At 51.1% G+C, this 15,410-nt stretch overlaps 1 protein-coding gene across 1 annotated transcript in view; it reads left to right on the forward strand.

Annotated features, from left to right (window-relative positions):
- The window catches only part of cmtr1 (cap methyltransferase 1), a 155,269-nt gene that overhangs the window by 90,743 nt on the left and 49,116 nt on the right, over window positions 1–15,410 (forward strand). The window contains 3 exon segments of the mRNA XM_085998153.1: window positions 7,359–7,557; window positions 9,702–9,820; window positions 11,460–11,556. Of these exon segments, the coding sequence (XP_085854279.1) occupies window positions 7,359–7,557; window positions 9,702–9,820; window positions 11,460–11,556 (415 nt within the window).

Here is a 15,410-nt window from a genome sequence, read left to right on the forward strand (position 1 = left end):
AGCTGTGTGTCTCTCGCTCTCTGTAATTTCGAGCTGTGTATCTCGCTCTCTGTAATTTCGAGCTGTGTGTCTCTCGCTCTCTGTAATTTCGAGCTGTGTGTCTAGCTCTAATTTCGAGCTGTATGTCTCTCGCTCTCTGTAATTTCGAGCTGTGTGTCTCTCGCTCTCTGTAATTTCGAGCTGTGTCTCGCTCTCTGTAATTTCGAGCTGTGTGTCTCTCGCTCTCTCTAATTTCGAGCTGTGTGTCTCTCGCTCTCTGTAATTTCGAGCTGTGTGTCTCTCGCTCTCTGTAATTTCGAGCTGTGTGTCTCTCGCTCTCTGTAATTTCGAGCTGTGTGTCTCTCGCTCTCTGTAATTTCGAGCTGTGTGTCTCTCGCTCTCTGTAATTTCGAGCTGTGTGTCTCTCGCTCTCTCTAATTTCGAGCTGTGTCTCTCGCTCTCTGTAATTTCGAGCTGTGTCTCTCGCTCTCTCTAATTTCGAGCTGTGTCTCTCGCTCTCTGTAATTTCGAGCTGTGTGTCTCTCGCTCTCTCTAATTTCGAGCTGTGTCTCTCGCTCTCTGTAATTTCGAGCTGTGTGTCTCTCGCTCTCTGTAATTTCGAGCTGTGTCTCTCGCTCTCTGCAATTTCGAGCTGTGTGTCTCTCGCTCTCTGTAATTTCGAGCTGTGTCTCTCGCTCTCTGTAATTTCGAGCTGTTTGTCTCTCGCTCTCTGTAATTTCGAGCTGTGTGTCTCTCGCTCTCTGTAATTTCGAGCTGTGTGTCTCTCGCTCTCTGTAATTTCGAGCTGTGTGTCTCTCGCTCTGTAATTTCGAGCTGTGTGTCTCGCTCTCTAATTTCGAGTTGTGTGTCTCTCGCTCTCTGTAATTTCGAGCTGTGTGTCTCTCGCTCTTTGTAATTTCGAGCTGTGTGTCTCTCGCTCTCTGTAATTTCGAGCTGTGTGTCTCTCGCTCTCTGTAATTTCGAGCTGTGTGTCTCTCGCTCTCTCTAATTTCGAGCTGTGTGTCTCTCGCTCTCTGTAATTTCGAGCTCTGTCTCGCTCTCTGTAATTTCGAGCTGTGTCTCTCACTCTGTAATTTCAAGCTGTGTGTCTCTCGCTCTGTAATTTCGAGCTGTGTCTCGCTCTCTGTAATTTTGAGCTGTGTGTCTCTCGCTCTCTGTAATTTCGAGCTGTGTGTCTCTCGCTCTCTGTAATTTCGAGCTGTGTGTCTCTCGCTCTCTGTAATTTCGAGCTGTGTGTCTCTCGCTCTCTGTAATTTCGAGCTGTGTGTCTCTCACTCTCTGTAATTTCGAGCTGTGTGTCTCTCGCTCTCTGTAATTTCGAGCTGTGTGTCTCTCGCTCTCTGTAATTTCGAGCTGTGTGTCTCTCGCACTCTGTAATTTCGAGCTGTGTGTCTCTCGCTCTCTGTAATTTCGAGCTGTGTGTCTCTCGCTCTCTGTAATTTCGAGCTGTGTGTCTCTCGCTCTCTGTAATTTCGAGCTGTGTGTCTCTCGCTCTCTGTAATTTCGAGCTGTGTGTCTCTCGCTCTCTGCAATTTCGAGCTGTGTCTCTCGCTCTCTGTAATTTCGAGCTGTGTGTCTCTCGCACTCTGTAATTTCGAGCTGTGTGTCTCTCGCTCTCTGTAATTTCGAGCTGTGTGTCTCTCGCTCTCTGTAATTTCGAGCTGTGTATCTCGCTCTCTGTAATTTCGAGCTGTGTGTCTCTCGCTCTCTAATTTCGAGCTGTGTGTCTCTAGCTCTAATTTCGAGCTGTATGTCTCTCGCTCTCTGTAATTTCGAGCTGTGTGTCTCTCGCTCTCTGTAATTTCGAGCTGTGTCTCTCGCTCTCTGTAATTTCGAGCAGTGTGTCTCTCGCTCTCTCTAATTTCGAGCTGTGTGTCTCTCGCTCTCTGTAATTTCGAGCTGTGTGTCTCTCGCTCACTGTAATTTCGAGCTGTGTGTCTCTCGCTCTCTGTAATTTCGAGCTGTGTGTCTCTCGCTCTCTGTAATTTCGAGCTGTGTGTCTCTCGCTCTCTGTAATTTCGAGCTGTGTGTCTCTCGCTCTCTCTAATTTCGAGCTGTGTCTCTCGCTCTCTGTAATTTCGAGCTGTGTGTCTCTCGCTCTCTCTAATTTCGAGCTGTGTCTCTCGCTCTCTGTAATTTCGAGCTGTGTGTCTCTCGCTCTCTCTAATTTCGAGCTGTGTCTCTCGCTCTCTGTAATTTCGAGCTGTGTGTCTCTCGCTCTCTGTAATTTCGAGCTGTGTCTCTCGCTCTCTGCAATTTCGAGCTGTGTGTCTCTCGCTCTCTGTAATTTCGAGCTGTGTGTCTCTCGCTCTCTAATTTCGAGCTGTTTGTCTCTCGCTCTCTGTAATTTCGAGCTGTGTGTCTCTCGCTCTCTGTAATTTCGAGCTGTGTGTCTCTCGCTCTCTGTAATTTCGAGCTGTGTGTCTCTCGCTCTGTAATTTCGAGCTGTGTGTCTCGCTCTCTAATTTCGAGTTGTGTGTCTCTCGCTCTCTGTAATTTCGAGCTGTGTGTCTCTCGCTCTTTGTAATTTCGAGCTGTGTGTCTCTCGCTCTCTGTAATTTCGAGCTGTGTGTCTCTCGCTCTCTGTAATTTCGAGCTGTGTGTCTCTCGCTCTCTCTAATTTCGAGCTGTGTGTCTCTCGCTCTCTGTAATTTCGAGCTCTGTCTCGCTCTCTGTAATTTCGAGCTGTGTCTCTCACTCTGTAATTTCAAGCTGTGTGTCTCTCGCTCTGTAATTTCGAGCTGTGTCTCGCTCTCTGTAATTTTGAGCTGTGTGTCTCTCGCTCTCTGTAATTTCGAGCTGTGTGTCTCTCGCTCTCTGTAATTTCGAGCTGTGTGTCTCTCGCTCTCTGTAATTTCGAGCTGTGTGTCTCGCTCTCTGTAATTTCGAGCTGTGTGTCTCTCGCTCTCTGTAATTTCGAGCTGTGTCTCTCGCTCTCTGTAATTTCGAGCTGTGTGTCTCTCGCACTCTGTAATTTCGAGCTGTGTGTCTCTCGCTCCCTGTAATTTCGAGCTGTGTGTCTCTCGCTCTCTGTAATTTCGAGCTGTGTGTCTCTCGCTCTCTAATTTCGAGCTGTGTGTCTCTCGCTCTCTGTAATTTCGAGCTGTGTGTCTCTCGCTCTCTGTAATTTCGAGCTGTGTGTCTCTCGCTCTCTGTAATTTCGAGCTGTGTGTCTCTCGCTCTCTGTAATTTCGAGCTGTGTGTCTCTCGCTCTCTGTAATTTCGAGCTGTGTGTCTCTCGCTCTCTGTAATTTCGAGCTGTGTCTCTCGCTCTCTCTAATTTCGAGCTGTGTGTCTCTCGCTCTCTGTAATTTCGAGCTGTGTGTCTCTCGCTCTCTGTAATTTCGAGCTGTGTGTCTCTCTCGCTCTCTGTAATTTCGAGCTGTGTCTCTCTCTCTCTGTAATTTCGAGCTGTGTCTCTCGCTCTCTGTAATTTCGAGCTGTGTGTCTCTCGCTCTCTGTAATTTCGAGCTGTGTGTCTCTCGCTCTGTAATTTCGAGCTGTGTCTCTCGCTCTCTGTAATTTCGAGCTGTGTGTCTCTCGCTCTCTGTAATTTCGAGCTGTGTGTCTCTCGCTCTCTAATTTCGAGCTGTGTCTCGCGCTCTCTGTAATTTCGAGCTGTGTGTCTCTCTCTAATTTCGAGCTGTGTGTCTCTCGCTCTCTAATTTCGAGCTGTGTGTCTCTCGCACTCCAATTTCGAGCTGTATGTCTCTCGCTCTCTCTAATTTCGAGCTGTGTGTCTCTCGCTCTCTGTAATTTCGAGCTGTGTGTCTCTCGCTCTGTGTAATTTCGAGCTGTGTGTCTCTCGCTCTCTGTAATTTCGAGCTGTGTGTCTCTCGCTCTCTGTAATTTGGAGCTGTGTGTCTCTCGCTCTCTAATTTCGAGCTGTGTGTCTCTCGCTCTCTGTAATTTCGAGCTGTGTGTCACTCGCTCTCTGTAATTTCGAGCTGTGTGTCTCTCGCTCTCTCTAATTTCGATCTGTGTGTCTCGCTCTCTGTAATTTCGAGCTGTGTGTCTCTCGCTCTCTGTAATTTCGAGCTGTGTGTCTCGCTCTCTGGAATTTCGAGCTGTGTGTCTCTCGCTCTCTGTAATTTCGAGCTGTCTGTCTCTCGCTCTCTGTAATTTCGAGCTGTCTCTCGCTCTCCAATTTCGAGCTGTGTGTCTCTTGCTCTCTGTAATTTCGAGCTGTGTGTCTCTCGCTCTCTGTAATTTCGAGCTGTGTCTCTCGCTCTCTGTAATTTCGAGCTGTGTGTCTCTCGCTCTCTGTAATTTCGAGCTGTGTGTCTCTCGCTCTCTGTAATTTCGAGCTGTGTGTCTCTCGCTCTCTGTAATTTCGAGCTGTGTGTCTCTCGCTCTCTGTAATTTCGAGCTGCGTGTCTCTCGCTCTGTAATTTCGAGCTGCGTGTCTCTCGCTCTCTGTAATTTCGAGCTGTGTGTCTCTCGCTCTCTGTAATTTCGAGCTGTGTGTCTCTCGCTCTCTGTAATTTCGAGCTGTGTGTCTCTCGCTCTCTGTAATTTCGAGCTGTGTGTCTCTCGCTCTCTGTAATTTCGAGCTGTGTGTCTCTCGCTCTCTGTAATTTCGAGCTGTGTGTCTCGCTCTCTGTAATTTCGAGCTGTGTCTCTCGCTCTCTGTAATTTCGAGCTGTGTGTCTCTCACTCTGTAATTTCGAGCTGTGTGTCTCTCGCTCTCTGTAATTTCGAGCTGTGTGTCTCTCGCTCTCTGTAATTTCGAGCTGTGTGTCTCTCGCTCTCTGTAATTTCGAGCTGTGTGTCTCTCGCTCTGTAATTTCGAGCTGTGTGTCTCTCGCTCTGTAATTTCGAGCTGTGTGTCTCTCGCTCTCTGTAATTTCGAGCTGTGTGTCTCTCGCTCTCTGTAATTTCGAGCTGTGTGTCTCTCGCTCTCTGTAATTTCGAGCTGTGTGTCTCTCGCTCTCTCTAATTTCGAGCTGTGTCTCTCACTCTCTCTGTAATTTCGAGCTGTGTGTCTCTCGCTCTCTGTAATTTCGAGCTGTGTCTCTCGCTCTCTGTAATTTCGAGCTGTGTCTCTCGCTCTCTAATTTCGAGCTGTGTGTCTCTCGCTCTATGTAATTTCGAGCTGTGTGTCTCTCACTCTCTGTAATTTCGAGCTGTGTCTCTCGCTCTGTAATTTCGAGCTGTGTGTCTCTCGCTCTCTGTAATTTCGAGCTGTGTGTCTCTCGCTCTCTGTAATTTCGAGCTGTGTGTCACTCGCTCTCTGTAATTTCGAGCTGTGTGTCTCTCGCTCTCTAATTTCGAGCTGTGTGTCTCTCGCTCTTTGTAATTTCGAGCTGTGTGTCTGTCGCTCTCTGTAATTTCGAGCTGTGTGTCTCTCGCTCTCTGTAATTTCGAGCTGTGTGTCTCTCGCTCTCTGTAATTTCGAGCTGTGTGTCTCTCGCTCTCTGTAATTTCGAGCTGTGTGCCTCTCGCTCTCTATAATTTCGAGCTGTGTGTCTCTCGTTCTCTAATTTCGAGCTGTGTGTCTCTCGCACTCTCTGTAATTTCGAGCTGTGTGTCTCTCGCTCTCTAATTTCGAGCTGTGTGCCTCTCGCTCTCTCTAATTTCGAGCTGTGTGTCTCTCGCTCTCTGTAATTTCGAGCTGTGTCTCTCGCTCTCTGTAATTTCGAGCTGTGTGTCTCTCGCTCTCTGTAATTTCGAGCTGTGTGTCTCTCGCTCTCTGTAATTTCGAGCTGTGTCTCTCACTCTAATTTCGAGCTGTGTGTCTCTCGCTCTCTGTAATTTCGAGCTGTGTGTCTCTCGCTCTCTGTAATTTCGAGCTGTGTGTCTCTCTCGCTCTCTGTAATTTCGAGCTGTGTGTCTCTCGCTCTGTAATTTCGAGCTGTGTCTCTCGCTCTCTGTAATTTCGAGCTGTGTGTCTCTCGCTCTCTGTAATTTCGAGCTGTGTGTCTCTCGCTCTGTAATTTCGAGCTGTGTCTCTCGCTCTCTGTAATTTCGAGCTGTGTGTCTCTCGCTCTCTGTAATTTCGAGCTGTGTGTCTCTCGCTCTCTGTAATTTCGAGCTGTGTGTCTCTCGCTCTCTCTAATTTCGAGCTGTGTGTCTCTCGCTCTCTGTAATTTCGAGCTGTGTCTCTCGCTCTCTGTAATTTCGAGCTGTGTGTCTCTCGCTCTCTGTAATTTCGAGCTGTGTCTCGCGCTCTCTGTAATTTCGAGCTGTGTGTCTCTCTCTAATTTCGAGCTGTGTGTCTCTCGCTCTCTCTAATTTCGAGCTGTGTGTCTCTCGCACTCCAATTTCGAGGTGTATGTCTCTCGCTATCTGTAATTTCGAGCTGTGTGTCTCTCGCTCTCTGTAATTTCGAGCTGTGTGTCTCTCGCTCTGTGTAATTTCGAGCTGTGTGTCTCTCGCTCTCTGTAATTTCGAGCTGTGTGTCTCTCGCTCTCTGTAATTTGGAGCTGTGTGTCTCTCGCTCTCTGTAATTTCGAGCTGTGTGTCTCTCGCTCTCTGTAATTTCGAGCTGTGTGTCACTCGCTCTCTGTAATTTCGAGCTGTGTGTCTCTCGCTCTCTGTAATTTCGAGCTGTGTCTCTCGCTCTCTCTAATTTCGATCTGTGTGTCTCGCTCTCTGTAATTTCGAGCTGTGTGTCTCTCGCTCTCTGTAATTTCGAGCTGTGTGTCTCTCGCTCTCTGTAATTTCGAGCTGTGTGTCACTCCCTCTCTGTAATTTCGAGCTGTGTGTCTCTCGCTCTCTGTAATTTCGAGCTGTGTGTCTCTCGCTCTGTAATTTCGAGCTGTGTGTCTCTCGCTCTGTAATTTCGAGCTGTGTGTCTCTCGCTCTCTGTAATATCGAGCTGTGTGTCTCTCGCTCTCTGTAATTTCGAGCTGTGTGTCTCTCGCTCTCTGTAATTTCGAGCTGTGTGTCTCTCGCTCTCTGTAATTTCGAGCTGTGTGTCTCTCGCTCTGTAATTTCGAGCTGTGTGTCTCTCGCTCTCTGTAATTTCGAGCTGTGTGTCTCTCGCTCTCTCTGTAATTTCGAGTTGTGTGTCTCTCGCTCTCTGTAATTTCGAGCTGTGTGTCTCTCGCTCTCTGTAATATCGAGCTGTGTGTCTCTCGCTCTCTGTAATTTCGAGCTGTGTGTCTCTCGCTCTCTGTAATTTCGAGCTGTGTGTCTCTCGCTCTCTGTAATTTCGAGCTGTGTGTCTCTCGCTCTGTAATTTCGAGCTGTGTGTCTCTCGCTCTCTGTAATTTCGAGCTGTGTGTCTCTCGCTCTGTAATTTCGAGCTGTGTGTCTCTCGCTCTCTGTAATTTCGAGCTGTGTGTCTCTCGCTCTCTCTGTAATTTCGAGCTGTGTTTGGTGCCTTGTGTTGAATTATGCTCACTGTTCCCCAGAAGCCACTGGTTCGGGATAAGGATGGCGAGTTGCTGTACTTTGCCGATGTGTGTGCAGGTCCAGGCGGGTTCTCGGAGTACGTGCTGTGGCGGAAGCGGTGGCACGCCAAGGGCTTTGGGATGACGCTAAAAGGGCCCAACGACTTCAAAATGGAGGATTTCTTCGCAGCCTCGAGCGAGTTATTTGAGCCGTACTACGGTGAGTAAAGAACAGGGCTCGGCATCATGGCTGGGGTCGGGATCATGGCTGGAGTCGGGATCGTGGCTGGGGTCGGGGTTGGGATCGTGGTCGGGGTCGGGATCGTGGCCGGGGTCGGGGTTGCAATCGGGCCTGGGGTCGGGATCGGGATCGTGGCTGGCGTTGGTGTCAGGGTTGGGAATCGTGGTCAGGGTCGGGATCGTGGCTGGCGTCGGGGTCAGGGTTGGGAATCGTGGCTGGGGTCGGGGTCAGGATCGGGATCGTGGCTGGGGCCAGGGTCAGGGTTGGGAATCGTGGCTGGGGTCGGGGTCAGGGTCGTGATCGTGGCTGGCGTCAGGGTCGGGATCGTGGCTGGGGTCAGGGTCGGGACCATGGCTGGGGTCGGGGTCAGGGTCAGGATCGTGGCTGGGGTCAGGGTCAGGGTCAGGATCGTGGCTGGGGTCAGGGTCAGGGTCAGGATCGTGGCTGGGGTCAGGGTCAGGATCGTGGTCGGGGTCAGGGTCGGGATCATGGCTGGGGTCAGGGGTCGGGATCGTGGCTGGGGTCAGGGTTGGGATTGTGGCTGGGGTCAGGGTCGGGTCGGGGTCAGGGGTCGGGGTCGTGGCTGAGGTCGGGGTCGGGTCGGGGTCGGGATCGTGGCTGGGGTCAGGGGTCAGGGTCGGGATCGTGGCTGGGGTCGGGGTCAGGGTCGGGATCGTGGCTGGGGTCGGGGTCAGGGTCGGGACCATGGCTGGGGTCGGGGTCAGGGTCAGGATCATGGCTGGGGTCGGGGTCAGGGGTTGGGATCGTGGCTGGGGTCAGGGTCGGGACCATGGCTGGGGTCAGGGTCAGGATCGTGGCTGGGGTCGGGGTCAGGGTCAGGATCATGGCTGGGGTCGGGGTCAGGGGTTGGGATCGTGGCTGGGGTCAGGGTCGGGACCATGGCTGGGGTCAGGGGTTGGGATCGTGGCTGGGGTCAGGGTCGGGACCATGGCTGGGGTCAGGGTCAGGATCGTGGCTGGGGTCGGGGTCAGGGTCAGGATCGTGGCTGGGGTCAGGGTCAGGGTTGGGAATCGTGGCTGGGGTCGGGGTCAGGGTCGTGATCGTGGCTGGCGTCAGGGTCGGGATTGTGGCTGGGGTCAGGGGTCAGGGTCGGGATCGTGGTCGGGATCGTGGCTGGGGTCAGGGTTGGGATTGTGGCTGGGGTCGGGGTCAGGGGTCGGGATCGTGGCTGGGGTCGGGGTCAGGGGTCAGGATCGTGGCTGGGGGTCGGGTCGGGATTGTGGCTGGGGTCGGTCGGGATTGTGGCTGTGGTCGGGGTCAGAGGTCGGGTTCGTGGCTGGGGTCGGGTCGGGATTGTGGCTGGGGACAGGGTCGTGTTCGTGGCTGGGGTCGGGGTCGGGATCGTGGCTGGGGTCGGGGTCAGGGTCGCGATCATGGCTGGGGTCGGGATCTTGGCTGGCGTCAGGGTCAGGGGTCGGGATCTTGGCTGGGGTCAGGGTCGGGTCGGGATCGTGGCTGGTGTCAGGGTTGGGATCGTGGCTAGGGTCGGGGTCGGGTCGGGATTGTGGCTGGCGTCAGGGTCGGGATCGTGGCTGGGGTCGGGGTCAGGGGTCGGGATCATGGCTGGGGTCGGGGTCAGGGGTCTGGATCGTGGCTGGGGTCGGGGTCGGGTCGGGATCGTCGCTGGGGTCAGGGTCAGGGGTCGGGATCCTGGCTGGGGTCAGGGTCGGGTTCATGGCTGGGGTCAGGGTCAGAGGTCGGGTTCGTGGCTGGGGCCAGGGTCAGGGTCGGGATCGTGGCTGGGGCCAGGGTCAGGGTCGGGATCGTGGCTGGGGTCAGGGGTCGGGATCGTGGCTGGGGTCAGGGTCGGGATCGTGGCTGAGGTCAGGGTCAGGGGTCGGGATCGTGGCTGGGGTCGGGATTGTGGCTGGGGTCAGGGTCGGGATCGTGGCTGGGGTCGGGGTCGGGATTGTGGCTGGGGTCAGGGTCGGGATCGTGGCTGGGGTCGGGGTCGGGTTCGTGGCTGGGATCGGGGTCAGGGTCGGGATCATGGCTGGGGTCAGGATCAGGATCATGGCTGGGATAAGGTCTGTCTCTCCCTCTGTCTGTCTCTGTTTCTGTCTTTCTCTATCTCTGCCTCTCACTCTCTCTCTCATCCACAGGTGAGGGGGGTGTCGATGGCGATGGTGACATCACTCGGCCGGAGAATATCAGCGAATTCCGTCGCTTCGTGCTGGAGAACACGGAGCGGAAAGGCGTTCACTTCCTGATGGCGGATGGGGTAGGTGCGAGAGAGCCACGTCAAGAGCCCCCTCTACACTGTCCCATCAAACACTCCCAGGGCAGGTACAGCACGGGTTAGATACAGAGTAAAGCTCCCTCTACACTGTCCCATCAAACACTCCCAGGGCAGGTACAGCACGGGTTAGATACAGAGTAAAGCTCCCTCTACACTGTCCCATCAAACACTCCCAGGGCAGGTACAGCACAGGGTTAGATACAGAGTAAAGCTCCCTCTACACAGCAAGACCTGGATGACATTCAGGCTTGGGCTGATACGTGACAGGTAACATTCACACCACAAAAGTGCCAGGCAATGACTATCTCCAACAAGCGAAAGTCTAACCACCTTCCCATAACATTCAACGACATTACCATCGCCGAATCCCCCACCATCAACATCTTGGGGGTTACCATTGACCAGAAACTTAACTGGACCAGCCACATAAATACTGTGGCTGTAAGAGCAGGTCAGGGGCTGGGTATTCTGCTGCGAGTGTCTCACCTCCTGACTCCCCAAAGCCTTTCCACCATCCACAAGGCACAAGTCAGGAGTGTGATGGAATACTCTCCACTTGCCTGGATGAGTGCAGCTCCAACAACACTCAAGAAGCTCGACACCATCCAGGACAAAGCAGCCCGCTTGATTGGCACCCCATCCACCACCTTCAACATTCACTCCCTCCACCACCGGCGTACCGTGGCTGCAGTGTGCACCATCTACAAGATGCACTGCAGCAACTCGCCAAGGCTTCTTTGGCACCACCTCCCAAACCCACGACCTCTTCCACCTAGAAGGACATGGGCAGCAGGCGCATGGGAACACCACCACCTCCAAGTTCCCCTCCGAGTCACACACTATCCTGAATTGGAAATATGTATTCTTTCAGCACGAGTTAGATACAGAGTAAAGCTGCCTCCACACTGTCCCGTCAAACACTCCCAGGGCAGGTACAGCACGGGTTAGATACAGAGTAAAGCTCCCTCTACACTGTCCCATCAAACACTCCCAGGGCAGGTACAGCACGGGTTAGATACAGAGTAAAGCTCCCTCTGCACTGTCCCATCAAACACTCCCAGGGCAGGTACAGCACGGGTTAGATACAGAGTAAAGCTCCCTCTACACTGTCCCTTCAAACACTCCCAGGGCAGGTACAGCACGGGTTAGATACAGAGTAAAGCTCTCTCTACACTGTCCCATCAAACACTCCCAGGGCAGGTACAGCACGGGTTAGATACAGAGTAAAGCTCCCTCCACACCGTCCCATCAAACACTCCCAGGGCAGGTACAACACGGGTTAGATACAGAGTAAAGCTCTCTCTACACTGTCCCATCAAACACTCCCAGGGCAGCTACAGCACGGGTTAGATACAGAGTAAAGCTCCCTCTACACTGTCCCATCAAACACTCCCAGGGCAGGTACAGCACGGGTTAGATACAGAGTAAAGCTCCCTCTACACTGTCCCATCAAACACTCCCAGGGCAGGTACAGCACGGGATTAGATACAGAGTAAAGCTCCCTCTACACTGTCCCATCAAACACTCCCAGGGCAGGTACAGCATGGGGTTAGATACAGAGTAAAGCTCCCTCGACATTGCATGAGGGGGTATATTTCTCTGACTGTGTCCCTCTCTCTAGGGTTTCTCGGTTGCGGGGCAGGAGAACCTGCAGGAGATCCTGAGTAAGCAGCTGCTGCTGTGTCAGATCCTCGTGGGATTCAGTGTGGTCAGGACAGGTAAGGTCACTGGGACTATAGCATGTATTAAATGGGACAGGGTGTGATCGGGGAGAGCGAGGGGTTAGAGTGTGTGTTAAATGGGACAGGGTGTGATCATGGAGAGAGCGAGGGGTTAGAGTGTGTGTTAAATGGGACAAATGTAAGAAGTCACACAACACCAGGTTGTAGTCCAACAGTTTTATTTGAAATCACAAGCTTTTGGAGCGCTGCTCCTTCGTCAGAAGAATGCGTGGCTAAAGAGTTGGTGCAGGATGGAGGGCTTTAGCTTCCTGGATCACTGGGCCTGCTTCTGGGAAAGGTGGGACTTGTACAAGTCGGACGGGTTGCACCTGAACCAGAGCGGGATAAATATCCTTGCGGGGAGGTTTGCTAGCACTGTTCGGGGGGGTTTAAACTAAAATGGCAGGGGGTTGGGAACCTGAGCAGGGAGACAGAGGAAACGGAAACAGGGATAAAAGCAAAAGATAGGAAGGAGAAAAACAAAAGTGGCAATCAGAGAAATCAACGGTTTAAATCAAACGCGGCCACAGTAAATAATAATTCTAATAGGGCTAAGAGCGTTAAAAAAAAACAAGCCTGAAGGCTTTGTGTCGTAATGCGAGGAGCATTTGTAATAAGGTGGATGAATTGGCTGCGCAAATAGAGGTAAACGAATACGATTTGGTTGGGATTACAGAAACGTGGCTCAAGGATGGCCAAGACTGGGAACTCAACATCCAGGGGTATTTGATATTCAGGAAAGATAGGCAAAAAGGAAAGGGAGGTGGGGTAGCATTACTGGTTAAAGAAGGGATTAATACAATTGTAATGAAGGATATTAGCTCTGCTGATGTGGAATCTGTATGGGTAGAATTGAGAAATACTAAGGGGAAAAAAACATTAGTGGGAGTGGTATATAGACCTCCAAACAGTAAGGTGGAGGTTGGGGATGGCATTAAAAGGGAAATTAAAGAAGCGTGCAATAAGGGCACAGCAGTCATCATGGGTGACTTTAACCTACATATAGATTGGGCCAACCAAATTAGTAACAATACTGTGGAGGAGGAATTCCTGGAGTGTTTACGGGATGGTTTCCTGGACCAATATGTCGAGGAACCAACCAGAGATCAGGCCATCTTAGACTGGGTATTATGCAACGAGAAAGGATTAATTAGCAATCTTGTTGTACGAAGCCCCTTGGGTCGGAGCGATCATAATATGATCGAATTCTTCATTAAGATGGAGAATGAAGTAGTTGACTGAGACTAGGGTCCTGAATTTAAATAAAGGAAACTACGATGGTCTGAGGCGCGAGTTGGGTAGGATTGATTGGGGAATGTCGCTCAAAGGGTTGACGGTGGATAGGCAATGGCAAACATTCAAAGACCGAATGGATGAGCTACAGAATTTGTTCATCCCAGTTTGGCGTAAAAATAAAACAAAAAAGGTGACTCAACCGTGGCTAACAAGGGAAACTAGGGATAGCATAAGGTCCAAGGAGAGGACATATAAATTGGCTAGAAAAAGCAATAATCCTGAGGATTGGGAGCAGTTTAGGAGTCAACAAAGGAGGACAAAGGGATTAATTAAGAAAGGGAAAATAGAATATGAGAGTAAGCTAGCAGGGAACATAAAAACTGACTGTAAAAGCCTTTATAGATATGTGAAGAGAAAAAGATTAGTGAAGTCAAGCGTAGGTCCCTTACAGTCAGAATCGGGGGAATTTATAATGGGAAACAAGGAAATGGCAGACCAACTAAATACATACTTTGGTTCTGTCTTCACAAAGGAGGACACAAATAACCTGCCAGAGATGCCGGGGAACATAGGGTCTGATGAAAGGGAGGAACTGAAAGAAATCAGTATTTGTAGGGAAATGGTGTTAGGAAAATTGATGGGACTGAAGGCCGATAAATCCCCAGGGCCTGATGGTCTACATCCCAGGGTACTTAAGGAAGTGGCCCTAGAGATAGTAGATGCACTACTGATCATCTTCCAGAACTCGATAGACTCTGGAACGGTACCCATGGATTGGAGGGTAGCTAATGTTACCCCACTATTCAAAAAAGGTGGTAGAGAAAAAGCGGGGAATTATAGACCGGTAAGCCTGACATCGGTAGTGGGGAAAATGCTAGAGTCCATTATAAAAGATGTAATAGCAGAGCACTTGGAAAGCAGTGACAGGATCGGACAAAGTCAACATGGATTTACAAAAGGTAAATCATGCTTGACTAATCTACTGGAATTTTTTGAGGATGTAACTGGTAAAATAGATAAGGGAGAACAAGTGGATGTGGTGTATTTGGACTTTCAGAAGGCTTTCGATAAGGTCCCACACAAGAGATTAGCGTGCAAAATTAAGGCACATGGGATTGGGGGCAAGGTATTGACTTGGATAGAGAACTGGTTGGCGGACAGAAAGCAAAGAGTTGGAATAAACGGGTCGTTTTCTGAGTGGCAGGCAGTGACTAGTGGGGTACCGCAAGGATCAGTCCGAGGACCCCAGCTGTTCACAATATATATTAATGATCTGGACGAGGGAATTGGATGTAATATCGCCAAATTTGCCGACGACACAAAGCTGGGCTGGAGGGTAAGCTGCGAGGAGGATGTCGGGAAACTCCAGTACGATTTGGACAGGTTGGGTGATTGGGCAGAAACATGGCAAATGCACTATAATGTGGATAAATGTGAGGTTATCCACTTTGGTGGCAAAAACAGGAAGGCAGATTATTATTTGAATGGCAATAGATTGGGAGAAGGGGAAGTGCAAAGAGACCTGGGTGTTATTGTGCACCAGTCGCTGAAGGTAAGCATGCAGGTGCAGCAGGCGGTTAAGCAGGCAAATGGTATGTTGGCCTTCGTAGCAAGAGGGTTCGAGTACAGGAACAAGGATGTCTTGCTACAGTTGTACAGGGCCTTGGTCAGACCGCACCTTGAGTATTGTGTGCAGTTTTGGTCACCATACCTGAGGAAGGACGTTCTTGCCATGGAGGGAGTGCAGCGAAGATTCACCAGGCTGATACCTGGGATGGCAGGAATGACGTATGAGGAGAGATTGTGTCGATTGGGCTTGTACTCACTGGAGTTTAGAAGATTGAGAGGGGATCTCATCGAAACCTATAAAATTCTGTCAGGTCTGGACAGACTAGATGCAGGAAGGATGTTTCTGATGGCCGGGGAGTCCAGAACCAGGGGTCATAGTCTAAGGATAAGGGGTAAGCCATTTAGGACTGAAATGAGGAGGAATTTCTTCACCCAGAGAGTGGTGAACCTGTGGAATTCTCTGCCACAGAAGGCAGTAGAGGCCAGTTCATTAAATATATTCAAGAAAGAGTTGGATATGTTTCTTGAGGCTGAAGGGATCAAGGGATATGGGGAAAAGGCGGGGACAGGGTACTGAGTTTGGATGATCAGCCATGATCACATTGAATGGCGGAGCAGGTTCGAAGGGCCAAATGGCTTACTCCTGCTCCTATCTTCTATGTTAAATGGGACAGGGTGTGATCGGGGAGAGAGCGAGGGGTTAGAGTGTGTGTTAAATGGGACAGGGTGTCATCAGGGAGAGCGAGGGGTTAGAGTGTGTGTTAAATTGGACGGTGTGTGATCGGGGAGAGAGCGAGGGGTTAGAGTGTGTGTTAAATGGGACAGGGTGTGATCGGGGAGAGTGCGAGGGGTTAGAGTGTGTGTTAAATGGGACAGGGTGTGATCGGGGAGAGAGCGAGGGGGTTAGAGTGTGTGTTAAATGGGACAGGGTGTGATCGGGGAGAGCGAGGGGTTAGAGTGTGTGTTAAATGGGACAGGGTGTGATCGGGGAGAGCGAGGGGTTAGAGTGTGTGTTAAATGGGGCAGGGTGTGATCGGGGAGAGCGA

This window comes from Somniosus microcephalus, chromosome 9 (assembly GCF_052327205.1).
Source record: "Somniosus microcephalus isolate GS21.2 chromosome 9, FLI_Smic_1.0, whole genome shotgun sequence".
In the NCBI taxonomy this organism is placed as follows: Eukaryota; Metazoa; Chordata; class Chondrichthyes; order Squaliformes; family Somniosidae; genus Somniosus; species Somniosus microcephalus.